Here is a 26,198-nt window from a genome sequence, read left to right as displayed (position 1 = left end):
GTTAATGTGTATAGCATGTTTTTACTGGACAAAGGGCTGATTTACATCCCAGGTCCTGTGGAAGTGGCATGAAATTTCATCACGTTATTTAGAATAGCACACAACTTAAGACTTGTTTATTTCTGTCATTTTTCATTGAGTGTTTTCAGATGATTGACTTCTGGAAACTGAAATAATAGATAAAAGGGAGACAATTATATAAGTTCACTGTTTTACTTGTTTAACTGTTCCCTTCCATTAGAATGTAAGCCATGTAAAGCAGTGCTTTGTCATACCACCCACTCGTTGAGCAGTGCATGGCATGATGACACAGACATTTAAACATACATCAAATAGCCGGTGTGGTGGCACACGCCTTTAATCCCAGCACTCTGGAGGCAGAGGCGAGCAGATCTCTGAGAGTTCAAGGCCACCCTGGTCTACATAGTGAGTTCCAGGACAGCTGGGGCTACAGGGAGATCCTGTCTCAAAAAAGACCCCCCCCCAAAAAAATCAAATAATCTATAAATACATCATATTACTGAAAAATACTCAGATGCTCAGTAGCTCTAGTTAAGTCTATGGAATTTTATTACCTACAGATTTTGTTTATATTTGTCTTTCTTATCATGATAACCAAATAAATGTCACAGAAGGAAAAATGCAGGATTAAGGAGGTCAGTGAACAAAGTCAGACAAATAATTGACAAATTGACAAATAATTGATAAACTACCATGCCCTGTAGTGTTTGCAGTATTTTTAAGGACATTCTTATCAAATGGTATTCAAATGCAACAAAATAATGACCTGGAGAGACGGATTAGCAGGTAAGAACACTGGCTGCTCTTGCAGATTTGGTTCCCTAACGACCCTCCCTAACTCCAGTTCCAAGGGATAGAATGTCCTCTGCTGGCCTGTGTGAACATTGCATAACACAGATGTATTTACAAAATGTTGGAAAAACATACATGTAAAATAAAAATAAAGAAAATGCATCAAAATAATACTGAAGGTTTTTCCAGGAAATATTTTCTAGAGTTATAGTTATGTTTTTTAGTTCCTAGGTCTTCATATCTTTTTTGCATCAATCCAGTACTTTGAGTTTTTTTTCCATGAAGTACTTCATTTTATATGCTTATTCACTACTGAGACATCAGCTACACTACCCAAATTTAGAAGAAATTTATGAAATGAATGAGGTTTTCCTCCTCTGTTGACAGTAAGTTTCCTCCAAGCCTATATGCCATCAGGATTTCCAAAGCACAACAGGAGGAAATAGCAGGTGCTTTCCTTGTGATGCTGGACCCACTTATCAGCCAGCTGCTCACATCCCAGCATTTTGTAAAGGCGGTTCTGGATAGTCAATTAGGTAAGGTTTAAATAATGTAGTGTTAAATCATCTCTTATTAATTGTTAAGGCATGTGGCATACAGTTATTTCTATGCAGTCACTATAGTTATAAAATTTTATTTAAAAATTCTTGGTATTTTTATTGAAACATTCTCATTTAAATATTGCCTTTAGTTTATATAACACAATCAAATTTCTACTTTTTTTTTTCACCAATTTGTTGGAACTTAATATATAACTTAAATATGTATAAGACCTGCCATGTGAACTACAGTTTCCACAATGCCTACTCCTGGTTGTTGTCATGGATAAGCTGTCCTCTCAGCCTGAAGATGTACAGACCCTATGGTGTACAGAAAGCCAAGTCTCTGAAGCTATGACCAGGTAACACATTTTTACATCTACTCATTTCCTGGTGCTTTAGGGTGCCCTGTTATTTGAAATGTACTTAAAACTACGTTGAAGCCGGGCATGATTTGTGTCTAATCCCTACTATGCCAGATGCTGATGCAGGAGAAGCACTTGAACCTAGCAGTTTGAGACCAGTTTGTCATATTCTACTGCTATGTAGAAAAACAACTTTGTATAAGATATATATATATATATATAAATCAATAACACTTGCTAGACATGCTTTATCTTGTTCACTGCTTATTTGTCCATTAGTTGGCATTCAAAATGTTGGCTGGAATAGAATAAATGTAAACAATAACATATAGAAATGTGTTGTAATGGGGTCTGGAGAGATAGCTCAGCAGTTAAGAGTGTTGCTGCTCAGTCATCAGGACTGGAGATCAGATCCCACCACCCTTGTTGAACAGCTCACAAACACCTATGACTCCAGTTTCAGTGGATCTGGTGTCCCCTAATGGCCTCTTTGGGCACCTGCATATACTCGGGCATATATACTCATACAGACATGTAGACATAGATATGTACATAAATAAAATAAATCTGAAAGAAAGAAAAGGTGGAAAAATGAGTTTGTATGGTGTCTCTTGGGAAACTTTACTCTTCGTCCTCTTTGTCAGCCCTGTAGTCCAGGCTGGAGGTTCTTACTCCCTGGATTATTGCTGTGCTTTCAATTTTTCATCCTTTTTTTAAAATTAATTTTTATTTAATAACCACATGATTAGAAGAAGCATTTCATTACAGCTTTAACATATTCAGTAAAAATTTACGGAACAGGATACATCTCTTTCAAAAGTGGCTGTAAATTTTTAGGTTCACAGTTGAATAAATACAGTTATACAATATTGAACTCGATTTAGCTCATCTGGCTAATCTCAAAAAATGAAGTGCAATGTTCCAGCTCCTCAGATTTGCAATCTGTCTTGTTGCTGTCAACTTTTACTCCTCATTCCTTCGTTTTTTAAATAAGCTTTTTGTTGAGCATTTTATATATCCATACAGTATACTTTGATCATATTTATCCCTCTCCTCCTAATTCCCCAGATCGCCTCACTCTCACCTCTCGTCACCCCTCCCAAATTTATGGCCTTTTTAAAAAAAATAACCCACTGAGTTCAATTTGTGCTGCCCTTGTAGTCATGGGCGGGAGGCCATCCACTGTAATGTGGTTGACCTACCAGGGGAGCCATACCCCAAATTTATGGCCTTTTTAAAAAAAATAACCCACTGAGTTCAATTTGTGTTGCCCTTGTAGTCATGGGCGGGAGGCTATCCACTGTAATGTGGTTGACCTACCAGGGGAGCCATACCTTAAAGGAAACTGGCTTTTCCGTAGCCAGAAACCATTGGAGCTCATGAGTCCCTTCCTGCTGCATGCTGCATGCTACATGCCAGAGTTGCTGGCTTGATCTTGTAGGGCTAGTGTAGGAACCACAGCTGCAGTGAGTTCACGAGTACAGAGGTCCTGTGTTATGCAGAAGACACTGTTTTACTCTAGTCCTCCCTGATCTGTGGCTCTTGAAACCTTTCATTCCTTTTTACTCCTTTTAACATATAAACCTAATTATGTCAGACTGGTTTGTCTGCCTTATACCTAGGATTTTGTCTTATCACTTTATATTTTCCTTATTTTTAGTTTATTACTTAAAACCTTAATGATAATTTCTTCAGCCATTTCAGTCCTAAAAAGACTCTTCCTGTACTTTTAAAAATAATATTTTAATTTAGATAGTTTTAAAATTCTGTATGAAGCTTTGACATTGATTTTGTGTAACTTGACACTATTGAAAGTGATGGGGGAAACGTCTATTGGTTTGTTTATTTGCTTTGTTTTGGGTTTTTGTTTGTTTGTTTTTTGGTCTTTTTGAGACAGGGTCTCCCTGTAGCCCCAGCTGTCCTAGAACTCACTATGTAGACCAGGCTGGCCTTGAACTCACAGAGATCCACCTGCCTCTGCCTCCCAAGTGCTGGGATTAAAGGCGTGCACCACCACGCCCAGCTGTTTTTGGTTTTTAAGGGGGGGCGGGGGAGGTCTTCCTGTGTAACTCTGGCTGTCTTGGAATTCACAATAATCCTGTCTTCAATCTCAGCACTTGAGATTACATACCCATTTTGAAAAAGTTTTGTTCAAGAAAATTCTTTAAAGACTTTCTCTAAGTAAGGAATATGCCTTTTTATATGTATATGTTCATATGTATTATCAATTATAATTGATTGTATTCTTGAAATATTTGGTTTTCTAAAGCAGTACTTTATATGACATTATTTACCTGCTATTCATTAACTTCTATTAATGGTAGGGTCAATGTTCTCAATTTTCCTGCAGGGTGTCTCTACTCAAAGCCATTTTCTACAGTTTTGAGCAGTGTTCTGGTGAACTCTCTCTGCCTGTTCATTTACAGGGAGTAAAGAGTAAAGGGCAAGCCGAGGTGGCTGTCACTTTATATCATCATGTTTGTGTTCATCTGTGTGTGTTTATTGCTTCCTTTCATCCCTTGCTGTTTCCTGAGCTGGTAAGCATATTACCAACTTTAATAAAGTAGAGTTTATACTTGCCTTTTTTTCCATTGAAATTGTACTTGATATGAGAATGAATATTCTTTTGTAAACACCATCCCCTTAACATTTTGCCTTTTAGTTCAGTTGTATCCTAGGAAATGGTAAACCTTGATTCTTATAGTACTTAGATCTAGTATTTGCTTTAAATATTTGAGAAACTATTTTACCTTTTGAGTAAGGGGGTACAAGGAAATACTGTGAGAAGAGGAAAAATGAGAAGGGGATATTACTAAATAATTGTTTTTATGTTCCTGTACTAAAATACCCTGACCAAAAGCAGCTTACAGAAGGAAGAGTTTATTTTGGCTTACGGTTCAGAGGGGAAGTCCATAATAGTGGGGGAAGCATGCCAGCAAGTGCCTGGAATTTTAGAAAGCTGAGAGATCACAGCTTTGTGGCACACAGGAAACAGAAAGGGAACTGGAAATGGGGCAAGGCTCTAAAATCTCAAAGCCCCCCTCAGTGACATACTTCCTCCAACAAGAGTCCACCTCTTAAAAGATCCATAACCTCTTCAGACAGAACCACCAGCTAGTGAGTGACTAAGTGTTCAAATACATCAGCTTGTGGGGGACATTTTTCATTCAAATCAACCACACCTAAGTTTCATAAAAAGTAAGTAACAGCAATTTCAGAACTATTGTAGAGAGTTTTATTTTTAATGGAATTAGATTATTAAAGAAGTTGGGAGTATTTAAGGAAAAATTGATGATTGCTGTCTGGATAATTTGCCGTCTCAGCCTGAGGATGTTCAGGAAATAGAAAAATCCCTAGAATTTACCCAATGATTAGTATTTGAGATAGTACACAATGGATAACATTACCACAAGTTAAATGTTGCCTGTGAAAAAAAAGACAAAACTGTATTATTGTTGTTTGAAAACTTTCAGAGTGTGGTTTATGTAGCTTAATGATTGAGTTAGCACACTTAAAATCCATTTGGTTTCCCTTTGCTCAACACAATGATTAGCATACAGTAGGTGCTTAGCAGAAAAGGGAATGGCATTGCAGCTTCTTTCAGATACTAGGATGTAGAGCTTTCTTTCCATTGAGGATCTTTTATTTGGATTCTGATAGTGCTTTCTTGATTTGGTGTGAGTAATGTAATGTTAACATTTCTCGAGTGTAAGCCTATTAATGCACTAACATTTCTGTTTCTCCATAGGATACTGTTCTGTTGAATGCTGTGCTTAGTGCTAATATGATTACCTCTTTGTTAGCGATGGATGCCTGGTGCTTCCTTGCCCGGTAAAAAGTGCCATTTTGGTGTTTGGATTGGGTTTTAGTAGTGACTAAATGATTTTGTAATTGTAAGTTCATAGAAAAATTCCGTTTTTATAGCCCTTTAATAGCACCTGAAAATGGCCTGATTTCATGCTACTGTACTAAATTTGTAATCAGGTTTCCTCTTTCCCTTTGGTGCAAGCTAATGGATGAGTTATTTGTTGGGTAGTTCTGTATAATTATGGTATTCCTTGGTTATGGGCATATAGTTTGAGCATGCATGATTTGAAATCTAAAACAGTACCAAACTTTTGAGAACTGTTCTGATGTCACCATTAGGAAGTTGCATGCCATGAAACTTTAATGCACAAGGTTATTAGAAAAAATGTATAACAATTACTTTCAGGCTGTGTAGATAGCTTGTATATGAAACATAAATGAATTTCAAATGTAGACTTGGTCGCTATCTCCCATTCTTATAATGTATATGTAAATATACTAAACGAATAAAATCCAAACTCTGAAATACTTCTTGTCTAAAACCTTTCAGATTAAGGATACTCAACCTGTAATAGTAGTTCATTTGTGCTCACCAGGATATTTCTATCTTTGCTTCTCTGTGCAATTGTAGAAACTCAGTACCTTTTTAATGTATCATAGATATGGGACTGCTGAACTCTGTGCACATCATGTCACCTTAGTGGCTCATCTGGTAAGTAGAATTACGAAGACTGAAATATATATTTTCTTTAGGAATCTAATAATCTTTTAAAATGTGAATAACAAAAGTAGTAGTAGTAGCAGCTGAATTGCTTTGACATTTTCTCTGTTCCACATTAATGCTGATGCTAATAAGAAAAATGTATTACTGAAAATCCTTGTAAAAGTGGGAACATTTTCTCATTTTTTCAAAATGTATAAAGGGCCATGATCTAGGTTAAGAATAGTTTTTTAAAGCCATTTGTGGTGCCACACAAGTTTAATCTCAGCACTCAGGAAGCAGAGGCAGGCGGATCTCTGTGAGATTGAGGCTAGCCTGGTTTACATAGTGAGTTTCAAGCCAGCTCGGGCTTTAGGGAGACCCTGTCTCTAAAAAAGAAAAAAATAGAATTGAAATTGAATGAAAAATAGAAATGAGTTGTAACATTAATGGCTAAATGCTCATCTCTTTACTGTCACTTTAGCTCACCTGCGATTTTGTTGTGCTTTCAGTCAGGATGTTGCAAGGGACTAAGCAGTAGTGATCAGTGTCTTTAGGAAAAGAAGTCAGGTTTATTATTGAGTACAAAGATAAAGTGACTAAAGGAGCTCTTTTCATCTTAATGTTGAAATGTTTTGTTGTTTCTAATTCTGAAATATGTTCCATATGAAGTGATGGCCTGTCCCTTCTTGCTCTTTTGACACTGGCCTTTGATAGTGAACATATTGGAGCTTATCCACCTTTTGTTAACTGTGTTGTACATTTTTGATTTACCTTTAATGATGGTATAATCCAGTGAGGAATATAGCTGACACTCACACCTCCATAGCTAGTAGCCTGGACCATGACTTACTGTCCTAAAGCCTAACTCATCTTGTACAAAAGAGAGTGATTTGTTTTATATCTTCAGTCTCGATCATTTATTTCCTTTTGGGTACAAAATGGTATTAAGTTTGCACTGACCTTGACTATAGATCTTCTTGCCTCAGCCTCCTGAGTGTTAGGATTATCTTACAAGAGCTATCTCAACCTCTGCCTCCACATTATTGTGCTTAGATATTTAAAAATTCCATAACTTTAGCAGGATTAACATACCAAGTTACCAAAGTGGTAATTTAAACTAGAAATTAGTGTTTTTAAATGTAACATAAGAATTTCTTGCTTGTTATGAATATAATCTAGGTTATCTGAAACAAAAGGAACTGAAGAGTAGCCCTAAGTTAAGAATTAAAATTAGCTATAGTTAACCCTCAGAAAAAGCCATTATTAATATTTGGCATATGATGGTATTTTATAAAACCCCTGGTTTTAAATCAATCTCTTCTCTTTTCCTGTCTTCCCCAGATAAAATTTTGTCCTGGAGAATGTTTTCAGCTCACCAACCTATCAATACTGTTGAAGCGTCTCTTTTTCTTCATGGCCCTACCCCACCAGGCAAGGATATTGTCTGTGTCACTGTCAGCAAGCAACTGTTGAGAAATGGATTTTGATTCCTTCACCCCCAACTCTCACCCCTTTGTATTTTGAGACAGGATCTGACTGTGTAGACCAGGCTGGCCTTGAACTCATACAGATTCCCCTACTTCTGCCTCCCAAATGCTGGGATTAAAGGCATGTACCACCATGTCCTGCTGTACTCTACTTCGTTTATTCTGTATTTGAATGTGGTGTGACTGGAACATAAAATACATATTGTTTTGGTTACTGCTTTTAGGTCAGTGTAGATTTTGATGTCTCTTCAGGTTACAGATAATCTGATTCTGTCTTCCTGGAATACGTCTTTCTCCTTTTTCATACATTTAAGATACTTGTAAGCAATGAGATAGTTTTGTATCCTTTGCCCCATTTATTAGGCTTTCGATGATGCCTCATAGTTTTTATAGCAAATAAGATTGACTTTTCTTGCTTGTTATGAATATAATCTAGGTTATCTGAAACAAAAGGAACTGAAGAGTAGCCCTAAGTTAAGAATTAAAATTAGCTATAGTTAACCCTCAGAAAAAGCCATTATTAATATTTGGCATATGATGGTATTTTATAAAACCCCTGGTTTTAAATCAATCTCTTCTCTTTTCCTGTCTTCCCCAGATAAAATTTTGTCCTGGAGAATGTTTTCAGCTCACCAACCTATCAATACTGTTGAAGCGTCTCTTTTTCTTCATGGCCCTACCCCACCAGGCAAGGATATTGTCTGTGTCACTGTCAGCAAGCAACTGTTGAGAAATGGATTTTGATTCCTTCACCCCCAACTCTCACCCCTTTGTATTTTGAGACAGGATCTGACTGTGTAGACCAGGCTGGCCTTGAACTCATACAGATTCCCCTACTTCTGCCTCCCAAATGCTGGGATTAAAGGCATGTACCACCATGTCCTGCTGTACTCTACTTCGTTTATTCTGTATTTGAATGTGGTGTGACTGGAACATAAAATACATATTGTTTTGGTTACTGCTTTTAGGTCAGTGTAGATTTTGATGTCTCTTCAGGTTACAGATAATCTGATTCTGTCTTCCTGGAATACGTCTTTCTCCTTTTTCATACATTTAAGATACTTGTAAGCAATGAGATAGTTTTGTATCCTTTGCCCCATTTATTAGGCTTTCGATGATGCCTCATAGTTTTTATAGCAAATAAGATTGACTTTTGGGGAAAAGTTTCAACTATGATGAGCTTCAGTTGTTTGGTGTTGTGATGTCTACAAGCTCTGTTGTGAATGAGGAGATGCCAGAGTGATATGGGCCTGAGTAGCCTTGTCCACTGTTAAGACTGGTCCTATTGGAAGTGCTCTAGCAGATGTTTGTTTTCTTCTTTTTTGGTTTGTTTTTAAAAACAGGTTTCTGGACTCAAACCTACAAATGGAGTATGCTTTAATAAGGTTCAGATGATTTGCTTTTGTGGTTAAATACCTATGTGATTCTGACATGGAGTCAAGCTTGGGGACTACTGGATCAGTGAAAGGGATTAGTGTATAAGGCCACTCAGGTCTTGGTTTGAATCTTCAGTATCAGTGGTGCAGTATTAACACACGTGAAGGGAGTTAATCTTAGAATGGATATGTTTTACTAAACTGAAATTTTAAAAAAGATGTCTGATGATAATTTTGACAAGGAAATAGCAGTGTAGATGGATGTCAAAATGTATTTTCTGTTTCCATGTGGGAAGTAATAGCTAAATTAAAGAGTCTGGAGAGATGGCTCTGTAGTTAAGATCACATACGGCTCTTGCAGAAGACATGAGTTTAGATTCTAACACCCACGTCAGCTTACAACTGCCTGTAACTCCAGCTCCAGGGGATTTGATGCCTTCTTCTGTCCTCTGAGGGAACCTGCATTCATGTGCATATACCTACACATAGACACATACAAAATTAAAACTAATAAAAATTTTCAAAAAAGTTGAATTGAATATATAACTCTTAGTATTCTTATTTCAGATGTTCCCTGATTGAAGGGAAAGAAATGTACCTTTTCTAAAGGTACTAACAATTGTGTGTTATAGTTTCATTTCTGTTGCTGCAATAAAACACCTTGATTAAAAAGCAACTTTAAGGGGAGAAAAGGCTTATTTAGCTTACAATTCCAGTTTAAAGTCCATCAGCGTAGGGAAGTCAAGGCAGGAACTTCAAGCAGGTAGTCACATCCACAGTGAGAAATGAAGGCATACATGCTGGTTTGCTTGAACTCAGCTCAAATGTTCCACTTGTGCACAGTTCAGGACTCACTGCCTAAGGAATGGTGCCCCCCCCCCCCACTGCTTCTTCTCATGTCAGTCAACTGAGGTAAGACCACCCCCACAGACATGCGAGCTGCACAACCAGTGCAAAGTCATTTAGATTTCCCAGGTGATTCTAGGTTGTGTCAAGTTGACAGCTCATGGTGAAGATCACAGTGTGTGTTTAAAATAAAGTAAAAATCATTATATTTGCACCACAGGTGTATTTCTCTTCTCGGTTTTATGGGGGAGTCATAATTCTCTGTGTCGTATTTTTCTTATACACCATTCCTCATGAACTGTCAGTCTTAAGTCTTTAAAATGGTGTTGAAGCCAGTTTTACCTTCTGAATAGAATTTAGAACTCTTTTTTAAAAATATTTTATTATTTTTATTTTATGTGTATGAGTGTATTGCCTGCATGTATGTGAGTGCACCCGTGTCATGCAGTGCCATGCCGTAGAGGTCAGAAGAGAACTGGACCTGGAGTTAAGGACAGTTCATAGTCACCATGTGGGTGCTGGGACTTGAACCCGGGTCCTCTGCAAGAGCAGTCAGTGCTCTTAACCGCTGAGCCATCTCTCCAGCCCCAAGAATTTGGAACTCTTAAAGTGATCGGTTTTGGTGATACCTTTTGTACTGTTCAGAGCTTATTACATGTTGTTAATATTTTGAAAAGCATTCATTGACTTGGGACTTTTATTATAAAGAACATAGATGTTGAACTGACTGGTGCAGTTTGGTTTTATGCTAAAGCTGCTTGTTTAATTAACACTCAGCTCAAGGAAGGATCCATTTGGGGGGGCTTGTAGCCTTTGCCACAGCAATGACCACATAATCACTTGCTTGTTTGGCAACTAAATATTTTCTGTGAATGAAAGAGTTCAAATACAAATATATACAGAAAGGTTATCTGTCAAGTTTCATCTGTTGCTTTGGTTTTACAAGGACCCTTTTAAGTTTTGATGTAGGACAAGTTTTCAGAAATTTAATGTGTTTCAGTATTAAAAATTGTTTCATTTCTTAAAAGTAGATTAATACACCTTCTGGTTAAGTTCTACTTTAGCAATTAAATACAGTTTTTTTGCTGGGAGATTTTTGCACCCAAATCTAATAATCTAGTATTTGGACTTGTTTTTTGCTTCCTATTTTTATGAAGTCTTCTTGACATCTACATTTTAACAAATAAGTCTTGCTTCTTTGCTAACCCAGTAAATGCTTTCAACTTTGCCAACCAAAGTGGCTTCACTTTGGGAAACTAGTTTAGTATGTCCTCTAAAGTGTCACAGAGCCAGCTAACCCTTTGAAAACGGGATCTATGATCTTTGCTTCTCTTATGTTCTCTAATACAGTAACCTGAGATAAAAGTCAGCTAGGAGGGCGGTTAATTGATCTTGTTATATTTGGAGTGTAAGTTTTGACTTAATTGTATAAGGTGTTAAGTACTTAGGAAAATAAACCTAGTAAGTAGAAAAAAAGATAAAATATCTGATGTGAATAGTAATGAAATAGTTTAACATTTCCTTGTGCATCTGTAACATGCTTCACTTAAGTGCAGTTTTTCATTTTGAAAAGTACAATGTACTAGCAATAAAAAATAATCATGTTCACCTATATTTTATTGGTCTGGTACATGGTGATCTTATCAGGTATTTAAAAAACAAAATTTTTTGTTTTTTGAGGCAGGATCTCACTCTGTAGCCCTGGCTGGCCTGGAACTCACTGTGTATACCAGGACAGCCTCAGATTTGTAGAGATCCTCGTGCCTCTGCTGGGATTGTAGTGTGTAGTGTGTACCACCATGCCCAGCTTGAATTTTTATGATCTCAAGTGTTAGAGTTAATATATAGTTCTTGTGCATCCAGTCTTCCATGTCTGAAGTTACTTGTTTCATTTTCAACTTATTTCAGGTGGAATTTTTCCAAAAGTTTTCTCCAAAAGAAGCAGAAAATTTGCCTCTATGGCAGTACATTTCCTTCCACGCATTGTCTGCTGATCTTAGGAAAGAAGCTGCATGTGAAGTGACCAGAGTGTGCCTGGCCCAGTGCAGGAAATGGCTGAGCAGCAGTCAGACTTTGGGAGAACTTGAGTTTCTGGTGAGATAGTTTTGATTCATTCAGTTGTTTACTGAGCACTGTTTTATGGAGTAGGTCAGTAGGAAGATGGGTTATAGTCAGTCTCTTTCTCCCCCCCACCCCCGTAAAAACTAGTAAAATTTTCAAATCTGTATGTTATAAAAGGACCTAAGAATTGAAAATGTAACTTGTATTGGTGGTAGGAGGGTTTCCTCTATTGTGCAAAACACATTTGGAAAATACAAAGTAGTTGATTTGTAGTGTTTTCACTAATGCATGTTTGGGTGAAGCAGATGTGATTTTTTTTTTTTTTTAAAAGACAATGCTGTGTGTGCCCAGACTATTTTTGAATTCATGATCTTGCCTCATCCTCCCTAATGTTGGGATGATAGGTGGGTGCCAGTATGCCCAGCTTAGACATTATTCCTTTATTTGACAAAATACAACACATTTTATACAAACCTACTCTGAGCCTTTATGTGTATTTCTATTTAGATTGTTTCCTCCTAAAATGACATGAGATTCTTCTATATGTAGAAAGTACGACTTCTAAACGTGGACTAGATGTAGTACATGTAACTGAATTTCCCTATTCTGTTTCCCTTTGCTTATTTATTCAAATATATTTTGAGAGATCTTATGTAGTAAATTGTGTCCTAGGCATTGGGGGATAGATGAAACGGAAAACAAAATTTCTATCCTCCTGAACTTACATTTAGCTAAGCAGTACACAGTACAGTAAGTACCACTTTATGGTAAGTGGACAGTACCTGAGCCTGGATAGGAACTAGCCATTGCAGGAGTAGAAGGTATATTTATAATCTTTGGTTAGAAGTTCCTGGTCTTCTCAAGGGAAATCTTTCCATACTGAGAAGTTGTTCTGGTACTGCTGTAAAATATGGCAATTGACCATAATTATTAAGATAATTTAAAACATTTAAGTTTTATGTGGCTTTATTGTAGAAACTATTAAACAGCTATTTATGAGTGGGTTAAATTTGTTTTTATTTAATGTGCACTAAATTCTGATTGCCCAGCAAGTTCAATCTCTTAATGTACAGTACACTTTTATAATAAAGAAAAAATATCTTTAGTATATCAGATAAAAGCACCAGTTTTGTACAATTAACTCCTTAGGGTTATGACCAAAACTCCATGAATGTGTATATTTGGAAAGGAAAATGGATTGCTCAAATGAGAAGCTGTAAGACAATTCTGTAGCATGAGTGGATATTGAAGTATTGGATTAAAGTCATTGTTTTGGATCATCAGGTTCTCATACGGCTTTCACTTGACACCCGTCACCCCCTACAACTCCATTCCAGGCCACAGAGAGATCTGGGTTTTTGATTCAAATTCTACATGGTGTATTTCTCAAGTGCTATATTTGTTTATTAAATTCAGTGTTTCTGAAACATCTCAAGTGGTAAAACAATAGCAACAATAAAAATCTAGAAACCTATAAATATTGCTGAGTATATAATGTGAAAAAATATGTTGATGGATATTTTCAAATCTGAAAAAAGTTTTATGTGTATATGTGTGGCCGTGCACCACAAGCATGCAAGTACCTGTGGAGGCCAGAGAGGACGTGGAATCCTCTGGCGCTGAACCCAGATCCTCTGCAAGAGCTGAAAGTTCTCTTAACCATTGAGCCATCTTCCAGCCCCCACTGATGAATGTTTTAAATTAGGTTGACCATGTATAAAACCTGTTCATTGAAGTTCAAAGCTGTTGCTATTTTAAATGAAATTTTTACCCTAAAAGGAAAACAGTTTTAGCAAAATGGAGCAAATGTTTCTATATATAAGGAAAATTAGTTACAATAAAATATATCTGTATTAAGACAACTGAAAAAAATATGACTTTGGCACTTAAAAGTTTGATTTTACATGGAATCTTATGAAGAACTTAACTCATGCAATATCTTTATAATTGGGCCCCTGATCCTTTATACTTTCTATGCTTAGACCTTTTCCTCCCTTTCTCCCCGTGTAGAACACAGCACTCTCTGCCTTACTCACTATATGTAATTCTGCTGGTGAAGAGCTGGATGTTGGACAACGAACAGCAATTATTGAAGTTTGGGGTCAGCTCTGGGCTTTTTTAAACATTAAACAAGTAAGGAAAGTTACTAATCTTTTCTTTGAAAATAAAAATGTATTGTCAAGAGAATATTGCAGTTTCTCTATGGCGTAAAATTTCTAATGTATTTGTATTCACAAGCAGTTCTTTGTGTCTGTTTGGGGAGGGGAGTTATATATGATCTTGTGTTTGTGTGTGTACATAAGCAGATGCCAGAGGGTAAGGTTGGGTATCTTCTCCATCACACTCCACCTTGTTTTTAGAGACAAGATCTCTCATTGAACCTAGAGCTCCATTGAGCTTAGGGATCCTCCTGTCTTACCCCTTCCCCACTAGCACTGAGGCTGTAGCCTTGGCACTGCAGTGCTTGTCTTTTATGTGTGTGCTGGGGATCAGGAACTCACCTGTACCTCAGGCTCTTTACTGAGCCATCTCCTTCCCCTCTCAGGCAGGTCCTTCTCAGAGTGTGATGATATTAAGAAACTTAGGACCTAGTAAAGTAGCAGTGACAGAATATCTACTTGTTTTCATGAACTTGAACCCTTTTAAAAATGTTTCTTCATCTGTTTCTGTTCTCTGCTGGGTTACTGTAGTCTATTTGTGTGATTTTTAGCATTTTCATTTAATCATTTAGGTAATGAGACTGAATTGACTTAAAGGTGAAAGGGGCTAGTGAGTGGATGCATCTGATTTGTATTCCTCTTTCCAGGAAAGCCAGGAAGTCAAGTAATGATTATGCTGAAAGTAGAATGATGTATACCCTGCACAGAGTTGTAAACTTAAGTTTAAATTTTCTCTGACAGTCAGTAGAAGCTGAGAGCAAAATCCACACTTTGGGAAAGTAATAGAAATGATTTTGCCGATGATGGCTAAATTAATGATGCAGATTAAACCCAGGGCCCCCTGCATGTAAATGCTCTACCATTGACTACACCCTACACTCTGCAGAGCATGTTCTGTCATTCATTTTTATGGACACATTACCATCCCACAGTGTTTGGACTTTAGGTAGATACTTTAGGTAGATATCACCCAGTAGTCACTCAGGATATCTGGGCTGGAGCTATAGCTTCACAGTGGTATGATATAAACAATAGCCATGAAGAGGTACACTTTAACCAAGATGAACAGATTATTCAGTGACACACAACAGTAGTTGATCATCTTTAAAATTGGATTTGAATGGCTCTTTTTCTCAGTGGTGTTATCTTGAGCAGAATATTTCTCTCATCCTGTTATTAGTAAAGTGAGGATATTATCTGCTTCTTATAGTTGCTGTAAAGCAGACAGGTGAGGTAATAAATAGAAAGCATTTATATTAACACATATAATGTTCAATAAAAGTTATTATAGCTATTCTCATGTAATTGAAAATTTTCACCAGAATTTTTCTCTTTATTGTTTAAGGTAATTGGCCAACCCTGTGTTCAGCAGACATTTAGCCTTTTACTTAAACTACTGGGATTTTTCATACAAACTGTAGATCTTCAACTGATAAGTCAGGTAATAATACTTTATCAAGTAGTACTTTATCCAGTTAGTGCTTTAATGTTTGTTAATTTGGTATCACTTACTACAACCCTTTTTTGAGTTACTGTTTGGTCTGCTTGTAACCTTTAAGCCCTTCTCCCCACCTCACCCTCTGGTTTTTTGTTCGTTCGTTCGTTTTTTTGACTAGGTCTCATGGAACCCAGGCTGGCTTCAAACTTACTATGTAGTAGAGGATGCCCTTGAACTTCTGATTCTCCTGCCTCTATCTCCTGAGTGCCAGTATTACAGGTAAATACCACCACACTGATTTTTAAGTGGCTTTGTGCATGCTTAGGAAAACTCTTACCAACTGAGCTATATCCCCAGCCCTGTTACTCCTGCATGTGTCATTCACTTGTCTTCATCAAAGATGGCACCTATTTTTTCCTTCTAGTGTTTTGTGTAGTTGGCCTTTGTTTTCTATCATTTTATGTTTTTTTTTTTTTTTAAAGCAATGAAAATGTTATGTGGCTGTTTACTGCCTAGGAAAAATCCAAGGTCATGGTTGTTGTGTTGAACCCTGCATTCATAGCACTTTCAAAGGCACTGTCAACAGTTGTGAAATTATGGAACACTGGCAACTAGAACTTAAAGCTGATCCTCTTTGTTTTCTTGAATAAATGAATTTATTTTGAATAAATTAAAATTTATGTGTATGAGTGTTTTGCCTACATGTAAGTAAGTATACCATGTGCATGCAGGTCAGAAGGCATCAGCTGGATGTCACAGATAGTTATGGACTGCCATGTGTGTTCTAGAAACCAAACTCAAGAATTGCATGAGCAGTCGGTGCTTTTAACATCTGAGCCATCTCTCTAGCCCTTTTGAAAAAAACTTTTTTTAATTTTATGTGTATGAGTGAGTGTATGGCTTGCACATAAGTAAGTACACCTCTATCATGCAATGCCCCAGAAGTTGGAAGAGGGTGTTGAATACCCTGGAACTGGAGTTACGGATGGTTGTTAGTGGCCATGTGGGTGTTGGGAACCAAACCCAGGTCCTCCGCAAGAACAGCCAGTGCTCTTAACCACTGAGTCATTTTTCCAGCCCCAATTATGAAAGAAGAGTATTGATGAATTTCTTCTCTGGACCCCAACTTACATAGCTGGGTACTGGCAAACTTGAGTCACTTGTATGGAGTGTGGAGTGATGCTTTTTGTAATGCCTTTACTTGGAGCTTCTGAAGTAACAAAAAAATGGGAGAGGCCTTCCTTTACCTGATGTAATTTAAAGGCTTTGGGATGAGTCCATATCAGGCAGAATTGTTCTCTTGAATCAAGAGAGATTTAGTTCACAGGAAACAAAAACAATAGGAAAAATTAACCAAAAAATAGTAAAAGCGTTGTTTTAGGTAACTCTTGTTAATGGTCTATACATGAAGACATTATTAGTAATAGGCAAACCTATACTAATTAAGTATATTTTAATTATTAGTATAGTTAGTAACATGATACAATGGGGATAATAGTAAAGACCGAGAATGCAGTAAATAACACATTAAGCACAGTAAAATTTGAATTTGCTGATTTTGGAAGTTCTGAGGTTCTTTTAAAAAACACACGTAATATGACTTAAAACTGAGTATAACTACATGCAAAAGAACATGTTGCCTGCAAAAGCCCAAAATATATACTACTTTATTTTGTTTTTTGATACAAGGTCTATTGTTTCCCCAGCTGGCCTGGAATTCTATATAGACCAGGCTGGCTTCAAACTTACCTCTGCCTCCTGAGTGCTGGGATTAAAGGCATGTGCCACCACATCTGCTCTGCTGTCTGACTCCTTACAGAAAGTATGTCAACTCTTGCTTTAAATAATAAGCTTCTTTTAATAGAATTTACAATATAAAATAATTCTTAAAGGTTTGGTATATAATGCAGGGCACACGTGAATTTCCCCAGAGGTTGGAGGCAGGAGAATGTGTTGAGAACTGCTCATGACTCTTTCATTTGATGCAGATTCCAGTACAGTTCAAGTTTGTGAGCTGTTTGGTTGTTCTGGGTTTTGTTTCTGTTCCCCGCACACCCTAATATTGGTAGCAATTCCACTTAACTGCTCCTTGTTTTCCCTTCTGTAGGTAGTAACTTTGCTGCCCACACTACTGAAATTTGAGCCTCCTGACCACATCTCTTTGGCAGTGCTAGACTTTCTGTCTTCTCTAGGGAAACTTTTTATTCCTCAAGCTATCCAGGTAATATATTCTTGACAAAAAATATAAACCTTAAAAACAAAATTTCTGTAGTACCTCAGGGGTTTTTATGCTTTCCATTTTGTTATTGATGCTGTTCTGAGACAGGGTCTTGTAGAAGGGAGTCAGTCCTCCAGCCTCAGCCTCCTGAATGCTGAGATTATTGTGTGAACCATGCCAGGCATAGCCTTCTGATTTCTAAAATTCTGTCAGTTGCTGACAGTGAAATTAGGAAAAAATATTATCTGATGAGAAGGGTGGCTATCAAAATAGACTGAGTTTTAACTTTCTTAAAAAAATAAATGTGTTGACATAGAAATAATTTATCCAGTTGCCTATTGTAGTCTGAGATGGAAGATTCTCTGTTGGGTCCCAGCACAGTTTCTGAAAGATATTTTTGTCTTATAGGCAATAGTATCTAATTTGGAAATTTGGTAATTGCAGGTACTTTCTTGGCATATCAACAAAGCAGCCTGTTTATGTTGTAAAGTATGTATTGCTGACAAGTGGGAATCTTTCTTACAAAATGGAGAAAGACACTTATCGAATTTTAAGACCTAGCCATAGTAGATCCTTTAAATTGGGAGTTTTATCTTCCTTTTTATAACCTAGGTACTTTTTTTCTGTTATTAGAGCAAGTACACAATATTCGAGTACATATTTATTAAAATCTTTGAAACCAAAGTTTGGTTAATTTCTAAAGAATTCATTTGTCCATAAGAAAATGACACTAAATCGTGTTTCCATCATGTAAGCTTCTGTTTGAGATAAGCGTAGTACATATGTAGACAACTTTTCAATTCTCTTGACAAAAAATACCCAAAATATTTACATTTGAGCTGGATTGTTTTGGATAGGGTCTCACCATGTAGCCTAAGCTGGCTTCCAATTTGCAATCCTCATCTCAGTCTCTGGAGTTCTGGGATTATAAACATATACTATCTTTCTGGATGAGCTTTCTTTTTACCATAAAATAAGTTCACTCCAGAGTCCTGCTTGATTCATGCACAGCTGTAGACTCTGCCCATTAAGTACAGAATCTATGGAGCAAAAGCTTATTATCAGAAGTAGCAGTGCCTTAAACACTCCCTGGGGGAGGTCAAGTCCTGAAGAAAAGTTTGGAATTCATGAGCATAGGTGACATTTAAAGCCATGAGATAAATTCATGAGTTCTTGCTGTAGCAGCTGCTGTTTTAATCCTCAGTCTCAGCCTGCTGAGAGTCCATTGACAGACTGTGATGCATGTGTAGTAGTAAGTGGTGGAGAGTGCTGTGGAGAAAAATAAAAGCAGAGGGGGAAGCACAGGAAACCTGTATGAGGGGAGGGTTCAAAATGGTATAGAGTCAGTCAGGAGAGTCCTTATGAGGGCAGCAGTTAGAAAAAATCTGAAGGGGAAGGAGAAAGCCATACAGTGTCTCTGGAAAAGTCAAGCGGTAGTGGTAATGTGGGGGCAGGGGAGCAAGTGCAAAGCCTCAGACAGGAGCATGTTTGTTTATTTGGGGAAGCTATTGTATAACCGAGGATGGTGGTACTTTGCAAGTCATTGTAAACTACTTGTTTTAACACTGAGGGGAATGGGAAGTTTGTGGAAGAACTTAAGCAAAGAAATAGAGGACATAGTGTGCTTCGTACAAATGCTCAGGATAGGATTGTGAAAAGCTGGAAACATCTTATACTAAAGTTGGTTTTTCTCTAACAAGGTTTGGTTCTATTTGTAGGACAAGATTCTGCCTAACCTGTCATGCATTCTTGCTCTACTGCTAACCAGCCGGAGTTGGCTGCTAGAACAACATACTTTAGAGGCATTTACTCAGTTTGCTGAGGTAATTATTATAAGGTCAATATACCACAAGGATTCCCAAAACATTTTAATATTTCAAAAGTTCCAGAACATTTCAGAAGTACTTACTAAGCTGCTTCTTTATCTCAGTTGTCAAATTTTCTGTTGGAGGAGATACTAATCTTTATTTTCTAGGGCCTCATTTTAAGGCCTAGAGCAATGAAGGAACTGTCTCCAAAATTCTCTCAATTAGGAAGGACTAGGCATTCAGACTAGATCTACCCCGATGCTGCCTTCAGAAGTCTTTTGGGATTGGTTCTTGATGTGAAACCTTCAAGTTGGTTTGGTTTTAGACAGAAGGAAACTCTGCTTTGAGGTTAAATCCTGAAGAAAAACATTTGGAGTTTCTCTTTTGGAAATGCTTTTTACTCTGCTGAGTGCCTAAGTCCAGAAGCATCAGTATGACTGATGCAGAAGTAATTAACCCTTACAACACTAGGCCTGCATAAATGTTAAAATTATCCCTAAGGCTCCTTAAAAGAACTTTGAGCATATATTGCCTTTGGGAATCCTTGGGCACTGTTTACTAAATGAGATTTTAATTATGATAGTTTTAAAACTTTAGAAGTTGCTGAAATGTACTGATCCGTCTTCTTGTTGATCTTTTAATAGGGAACAAATCATGAAGAGATAGTTCCACAGTGTCTCAGTTCTGAAGAAATTAAGAACAAAGTTGTAGCCTTTCTGGAGAAGGTATTAAATTTATAAAGTCCTTGTTTTAGTCTTAATCATATATATTTTTATTCTTAATCATATATTTTTATTGTGTATTTGTAATCAACTTAGCTTAAAACATGTAACTAAATGTATACTATACATGTAATATATATATGTAATTAACATGAACCAGGGCTTTGCATATCCTAGACAAGTGCTTTACTACAGTCCCAGCCCTAACTTAAGACTTTCTAAAGCGCTCATAAAAATGCTAACAGATAGGCTAAGCATCTCTAATGCAAAGTACTCCAAAAAAACCCCAGAAAATACCACACCATAAACTCGGTTTCATGCATAACATTTCTAAAAATATTGTGTACAATTACGTTTAAGGATGGCATATGAATTTCATGCTCACACTTGGGTACCATCCCCCAAAGTATCTGATTGTTTATGAAAGAAATCTGAAGCAATTTGTAGAAAAGGATATACAACCTACACTAATCAGTCAAGGGCATACATCAGAGAAGCCAGCCACTTGGAATTTGCAAGTTTGGGATATCATAGCATTGCTAAATCTAGGTAGTAAGATGAAAAGTGAGGACCCCCTAAGCCACTGATAACCCTAACTGGGTACACATGATTATAAGGCTTATGATGATTTTTTTTTAACCCTGTATTTTAGTATGATTTAGATGTATTTTATACACCAAGCCAAAGACGGTTTTCCCAAACTGACATTTTTAATATTTATTACTTTTATTCTATGTGTATATTGCCTACATGTATATGAGTGCAGACTGACATTTTTAAAAGATGTTTTTACAGTTTGGTGGAACCATTAATTCTAGGGATCCCATGCTTGTGTGTACTTTGGAAATTTATATGGTACTCTTGCTAGGATATAAGGGATAATTGAAATACTAATAAACAAACCTGTCAAACCACAGATAAAAGTTCCCGGAAAAGTAACCTATGCCCAAGTACATATTTAACTGGGATATGTGTATTATACATGGAACTAAATGTATAAATATGTATTATATGTAGGGCAGTTTGCATCTAAGCTGGACTTTATGTACATGTGTATATAATTGCTTTTGCTAATATCTTACCCTATACAGTAAGTAACAGACTTTTTCTTGGAAAGGTGAGTTTTAACTTTTCTGTAGAAAAGGACATGGTAAAGGAATTTTATTCATATTATCCTATCACCAGCACTTACAGATATATCTACCCAATCTAAAATTTGCCTGGTCACATGTTAAGCCCAAATGGTTTTAACACTCTGAACTTATAGACATATATGAACATTAACTGGTCCTTTCATATTCTAAATCCCATACCACTTGATAACTAGTAGAGAATGCTCATGTGTTGGTGTTTACTTGGTTTCTCATGGTCTTTGGCAGACAGGATTTGTAGATGAAACTGAAGCTGCCAAAGTGGACCGTGTGAAACAGGAGAAAGGTGTCTTCTGGAGACCCTTTGCTAAGGTGACTGTGGAAGAAGCAAAGGGGTCAATTTTACAGGTATGTGTTAGACAAGGGAATTTCTTCCCTCATGACAGATAAAACAAATTTGGTTCAATTCTTACCCTTGTGTTGGATTTCCATCTAGACATGTAAAATTCTCCCATTTTATGGTAGTTCCACTTTAAAGAATAGTCACATATTCTGCCTGAAATGTTAACCAACAGAGAACAACAAAAAAATTGTTGCAAATGTTATACCAAATAAACTTTATTATTGGGAGAAGTTACGTATTATACGAATGACGACAAATATGGCTTCTGACCACACAGAAGTTAATTGACTTTAAAACGTTCAGTTGATCTTGTCTCATTGAACCAGCCTTATAGTCAGTTGTCTGGGTATCACATGTACCTATCATTGGCAGAAATTTGACACTACTGCTATTCAAAATTCTGTTTTGAACACTAGGAACATAATTTGAATTGTAAACTATAATAAGAACAGTGTTCTAGGTTCATGGTATAATAGTAACTTAGTTTTACAATGTAAATTTTACCTGAAATACATTAATGTTTAATATGAATCAGTTATGTAAATCAGCCCTTATGAATTAAAATGTGACATTTCTTCAAAACTGAAACTAGATTATTAGGTATGTCTTGGTCCCTGTTCCCCCTTCCCTGTGCAAATGTCTGAAAGCCTGAGTTTTTTTCATCTGTCTCCAGAAGCATCCAAAGAACTCTGGTTCTCATAGTCACAACTTAAGTACAGGAAATTCACTTTCACTTTTCCCTATAGAGTGCTCATTGACAGGGACAAGGCAGCATTTCTCATGGACACTCACTCAGACAGGATGCTTTGATGCTTGCCACTTATAAATTAGGACACTGGTGGTACTAGCACTTTATGACAACCAAGAGCACATTTATGTACAATTCTAGATGGGGAGGGTGCCCTTCTTTGTGACCCTATGACTGTTTTTGTACAAGTGTTATGGCATGATGCATCCCATGTGCTCCTTATTTTCCAGCCTCATGCAAAAAGAGCCCGTCACGAGTGCCCCTTGGAAGAAGAGTACAGGTCAGCACTGCAAGCAGCAGCAGGGGCTTTGGAAGCAACTGAGTTGTTACTCCAAAAGGCTCCTGCTCCAGGCTGGCTGCTAATGGAGATGGAGGCACTGCAAGAAAGGATCGAGAAGATGAAACACTGTGTTCTCCAGGGTGAAACGTGAATAAGCTGTGTTATTACCAGACAGAACTGGGTTTGATGCTTTATCAACTGCCTGAATATTTGTAAATGAAATTACTACTGTAAATTATGTTTGTAGATTTTGTAGCACATATAAAAGCTTTTTTAAATGTGAAAATAGTCTTTATTTGACATTTAGAGAACAAGATTAGGGGAGATTCTTCTCATTAAGAACTTTGGTACAGTGTAATACATGTGAAACAGTCTGTAACTGCCCAGGCCCATAAAGGAAAAGACCTTTCTTTGACTCAGGTGATAAAATTATAAACAAATAAATAAGCTTCCTAAGGAAACCTTAGCAGTTTGAAGTCATAATTTACAGCTAAATTTTTTTCAGTAAGTTACTATAACATAATAGAGCTTACTCTTCTTTTAAAGAAATGGCACAGAATTAAGCTTACCTGCTTGAATTTTTTTTACTTCCAGAACTGTTCTGGAAAAAGCACTTCTTCAGTTACCTGCTCTGCATGTAAACTGGTCTGGTCAGCGCACACAGGCTTTTCCTCCTAGAAACAAGTACCAAGAGCGTCCTACCTATCACTCAAGGATTTTCGCTAGCAACCTGAGGTTGGGCTCAGGTTCAAGTTGGCACAAAGAACAAAAAGAGCTCCTGGTATAAGAAGACAGGCTGCCTTTGGGCCTTCTTGTCCATGCAGTCTGCTTCTGAGGTATAAAGTTTCTTAAAAAGGAATCCTTCCTCATGTTTAGCTCATACCCATTGTCACCAGTTATCTTCCCAGTTCAGCTCTCCTTCTCCCCAGCCTTCTGCCTCTCCCTGTAACAAAGCATACCAATAGCAACCCGCTGAGGCAAATGATACACAATCTACAAACTCAGGTATTTAAAAGTAACCCACCACCCCTTGTTTTTGATGCCAGAATATACTGTCTTACGTTAACTAAAGCTGCAATGAAAGCTTAAACAGCATTGTGCTACAATGTCAAAAGGCTTGACACATGAGGGATTAGTCCAGTTTTTTTTTTTCAGCACAGAAAAAACATTTCTAGGAATTGGTTTTGTTGATTCTGGGTTTGACTTGGATCATTTTAACCAACTGTGCAAACTACTTCCTTCACTGAGAAAACAGCTTCCTTATTGTGAAGTAGGACCTATAAGGGAAATCCTTAAACAAGCACATTTACCCCAGAGAAAGTACTCACCTCAGTCATTTCTGTTGCAGCAAACTTTGAGGAAAACTGCATCACTGGTGATATATTATCCTTGTCAGGGACCATCACGTCTGTCCTCAGCTCAGGTAAAATAAGAAAAGTACCTGAAGGCTTAATTTCTGGGATCATATCAGCAAACCAGTCCAACTCAGGATCTTGTACTGGTTTTTTTTTTACTTGTATGGTAAACTCTTCTCCTAAACCAAGTTCTGATCGAACCTTAAGGGGCCTTTCTTGTGACGTTTTTGGTAGCTTGACATCCCCACTCTGTACATGACAGGTCTTTTGGGAAGGACTCAATTTCAAAGGGTTAGATTCTTGAGTAAGAGGAAGCAAAGCCGCTGTGGGCTTCTGCTCCTCTGAGGTAACAGGCACAGCTGTTAGGTTTACTTCAGTACCTATGCTGGGCTTACAGTCATCCAAGGATTCCACCTCTGCATTCAAGTCAGTGTACTGTGACTTGGCATCACAGGGTTCTTGGGGCCAAATCTGAATACTGACAGTTTGGTTGTCAGGCTCCTCAGGCTCACTCCAGTCAGGCCACTCCTCAGACTTTTTAGAGCCTGGTGGGAAATTTTCACTGATGTTCTTCACATCTGAGATCCCATTCATAGGGAATTGAATAAAATGAGAAAACTGATCACCTATGGGTATACAAAGTATTATAAAATGCTAAATGTAAGCAAGTAGATCTAATTACTTGGAAATGTCCATATACACTAGCAAAAGTCAGGTAGAACATAACAAAACTTCCATATGTATACGGTATCTAAACATTTAACTCAAAGGAAGCATACCATGCCATGTCAATACTTAACTTGTCTTTTGATCCTTTATTAAATATCCAAATATTGGTATATTTATAAATATGCAGAGTCAATGTTATTTTTGAGTTTATAATTACATATACTTAAATGTGTGCCCAAATAAAGTTTTTAAAATTATTTTTATTATTGCATGTAATGTAATAGTATGTGAGCGTGGATGCATTCCTGCCACTGCATGGGTGTGGAGGCAAAAGACAACTGTGTGTGGTTGGTTCTGTCTCCTTTCACTTTCATTTGGGTTCCAAGTACTGAACTCCCATCATCAGTCTTTTATCACAAGTACTGTTACATCTGAGTGTGCCTGCAGAGGCCCCTGGATTTCCCCTGGAGCTGGAGTTAAAAGCATTTGTGAGCTGCCCAGTATGGGTGTTGGGAGCTGAACTCAGATCCTCTGCAAGAGCAGTACATTCTTTTAACCACTGAGCCATCTCTCCAGCTCAAATAAGTTTTTTTTTTGGTCTCTTTGAGACAGGGTCTCCCTGTAGCCTGAGCTGTCCTGGAACTCACTATGTAGACCAGGCTGGCCTTGAGCTCACAGAGATCCACCTGCCTCTGCCTCCCAAATGCTGGGATTAAAGGTGCGCGCCACCACGCCGAGCCCAAATAAGTTTTAAAAAGACTTCCCTAAATTTCATTAAGTTGCTAAGAAAACTTGTGTTTACTCTGCTACCCTTTCTCCAAACTTACAGAAATTTTTTTCACTACATGTCTTTTTATTAACATCTTTCACAACTCTCATTTTTGGTATGATATAATGCATGGAGAAACTAAAATATGAAAGTTAATCTGATAGAAAAATGAATTCAAGTAATGCCAACTCATTCTCACCAGTTTTGAAGAGATGTTAGGTATATAATCAACGGTTGGGGGAGATAAAATGAGATAAAGCTAATCAAAGCTTAGTTTTGTAAGAGAAGTTCAAAAGAGGCCTTACTTTTCAGGATTTAGGAAAAATCTAAGCAATAGGAAAACCATACAAATGTAATGCTTCTACCTGTCTGTGGAAGAGTGCTGTAGCAACCTTGCTTCATGTGCCTCCTGCTGGCGATGGGCATATTGCCAGAAAGGAAACACTTAGGGAATGCAGTAGAGGAGGGGTTCTCCACCACTTGTGAGAGCTGAGTCCGCTGACTGCAGACAGCATGCATGGGAGAACCTGAAGAGGCATGC

The 26,198-nt window shown here is 37.3% G+C and overlaps 2 protein-coding genes across 6 annotated transcripts in view; one reads left to right on the top strand and one right to left on the bottom strand.

Moving 5' to 3' along the window:
* The window catches only part of CUNH1orf112 (chromosome unknown C1orf112 homolog), a 37,469-nt gene extending 14,404 nt beyond the window's left edge, over nucleotides 1-23,065 (top strand). The window contains exons 7-20 of one of the 2 annotated variants that reach the window (XM_017796067.2): nucleotides 1,201-1,349; nucleotides 1,585-1,714; nucleotides 4,068-4,254; nucleotides 5,466-5,548; nucleotides 6,185-6,236; nucleotides 7,569-7,658; nucleotides 11,845-12,030; nucleotides 14,008-14,130; nucleotides 15,502-15,597; nucleotides 17,702-17,815; nucleotides 19,531-19,635; nucleotides 20,265-20,345; nucleotides 21,722-21,841; nucleotides 22,815-23,065. In XM_017796067.2, the coding sequence (XP_017651556.1) occupies nucleotides 1,201-1,349; nucleotides 1,585-1,714; nucleotides 4,068-4,254; nucleotides 5,466-5,548; nucleotides 6,185-6,236; nucleotides 7,569-7,658; nucleotides 11,845-12,030; nucleotides 14,008-14,130; nucleotides 15,502-15,597; nucleotides 17,702-17,815; nucleotides 19,531-19,635; nucleotides 20,265-20,345; nucleotides 21,722-21,841; nucleotides 22,815-23,015 (1,717 nt within the window). In that variant the 3' untranslated portion in view covers nucleotides 23,016-23,065. The remainder of the gene's footprint in view (nucleotides 1-1,200; nucleotides 1,350-1,584; nucleotides 1,715-4,067; nucleotides 4,255-5,465; nucleotides 5,549-6,184; nucleotides 6,237-7,568; nucleotides 7,659-11,844; nucleotides 12,031-14,007; nucleotides 14,131-15,501; nucleotides 15,598-17,701; nucleotides 17,816-19,530; nucleotides 19,636-20,264; nucleotides 20,346-21,721; nucleotides 21,842-22,814) is intronic. The other variant, XM_029559522.1, reaches the window with a different exon arrangement.
* A 548-nt stretch (nucleotides 23,066-23,613) lies between these two features.
* Scyl3 (SCY1 like pseudokinase 3) overlaps nucleotides 23,614-26,198 on the bottom strand; it is a 34,950-nt gene continuing 32,365 nt past the window's right edge. Inside the window, exons 12-14 of one of the 4 annotated variants that reach the window (XM_008824892.3) lie at nucleotides 26,023-26,184; nucleotides 24,193-24,845; nucleotides 23,614-23,807 (exon numbers count right to left, since the gene is read on the bottom strand). In XM_008824892.3, the coding sequence (XP_008823114.1) occupies nucleotides 23,754-23,807; nucleotides 24,193-24,845; nucleotides 26,023-26,184 (869 nt within the window). In that variant the 3' untranslated portion in view covers nucleotides 23,614-23,753. The remainder of the gene's footprint in view (nucleotides 23,808-24,192; nucleotides 24,846-26,022; nucleotides 26,185-26,198) is intronic. The other 3 variants (XM_008824893.3, XM_008824894.3, XM_008824895.3) reach the window with 3 other exon arrangements.

Source organism: Nannospalax galili, unplaced genomic scaffold, assembly GCF_000622305.1.
Source record: "Nannospalax galili isolate Female #2095 unplaced genomic scaffold, S.galili_v1.0 scaffold1189, whole genome shotgun sequence".
Taxonomy (NCBI): Eukaryota; Metazoa; Chordata; class Mammalia; order Rodentia; family Spalacidae; genus Nannospalax; species Nannospalax galili.
This window is presented reverse-complemented; position numbering and strand designations above follow the sequence as displayed.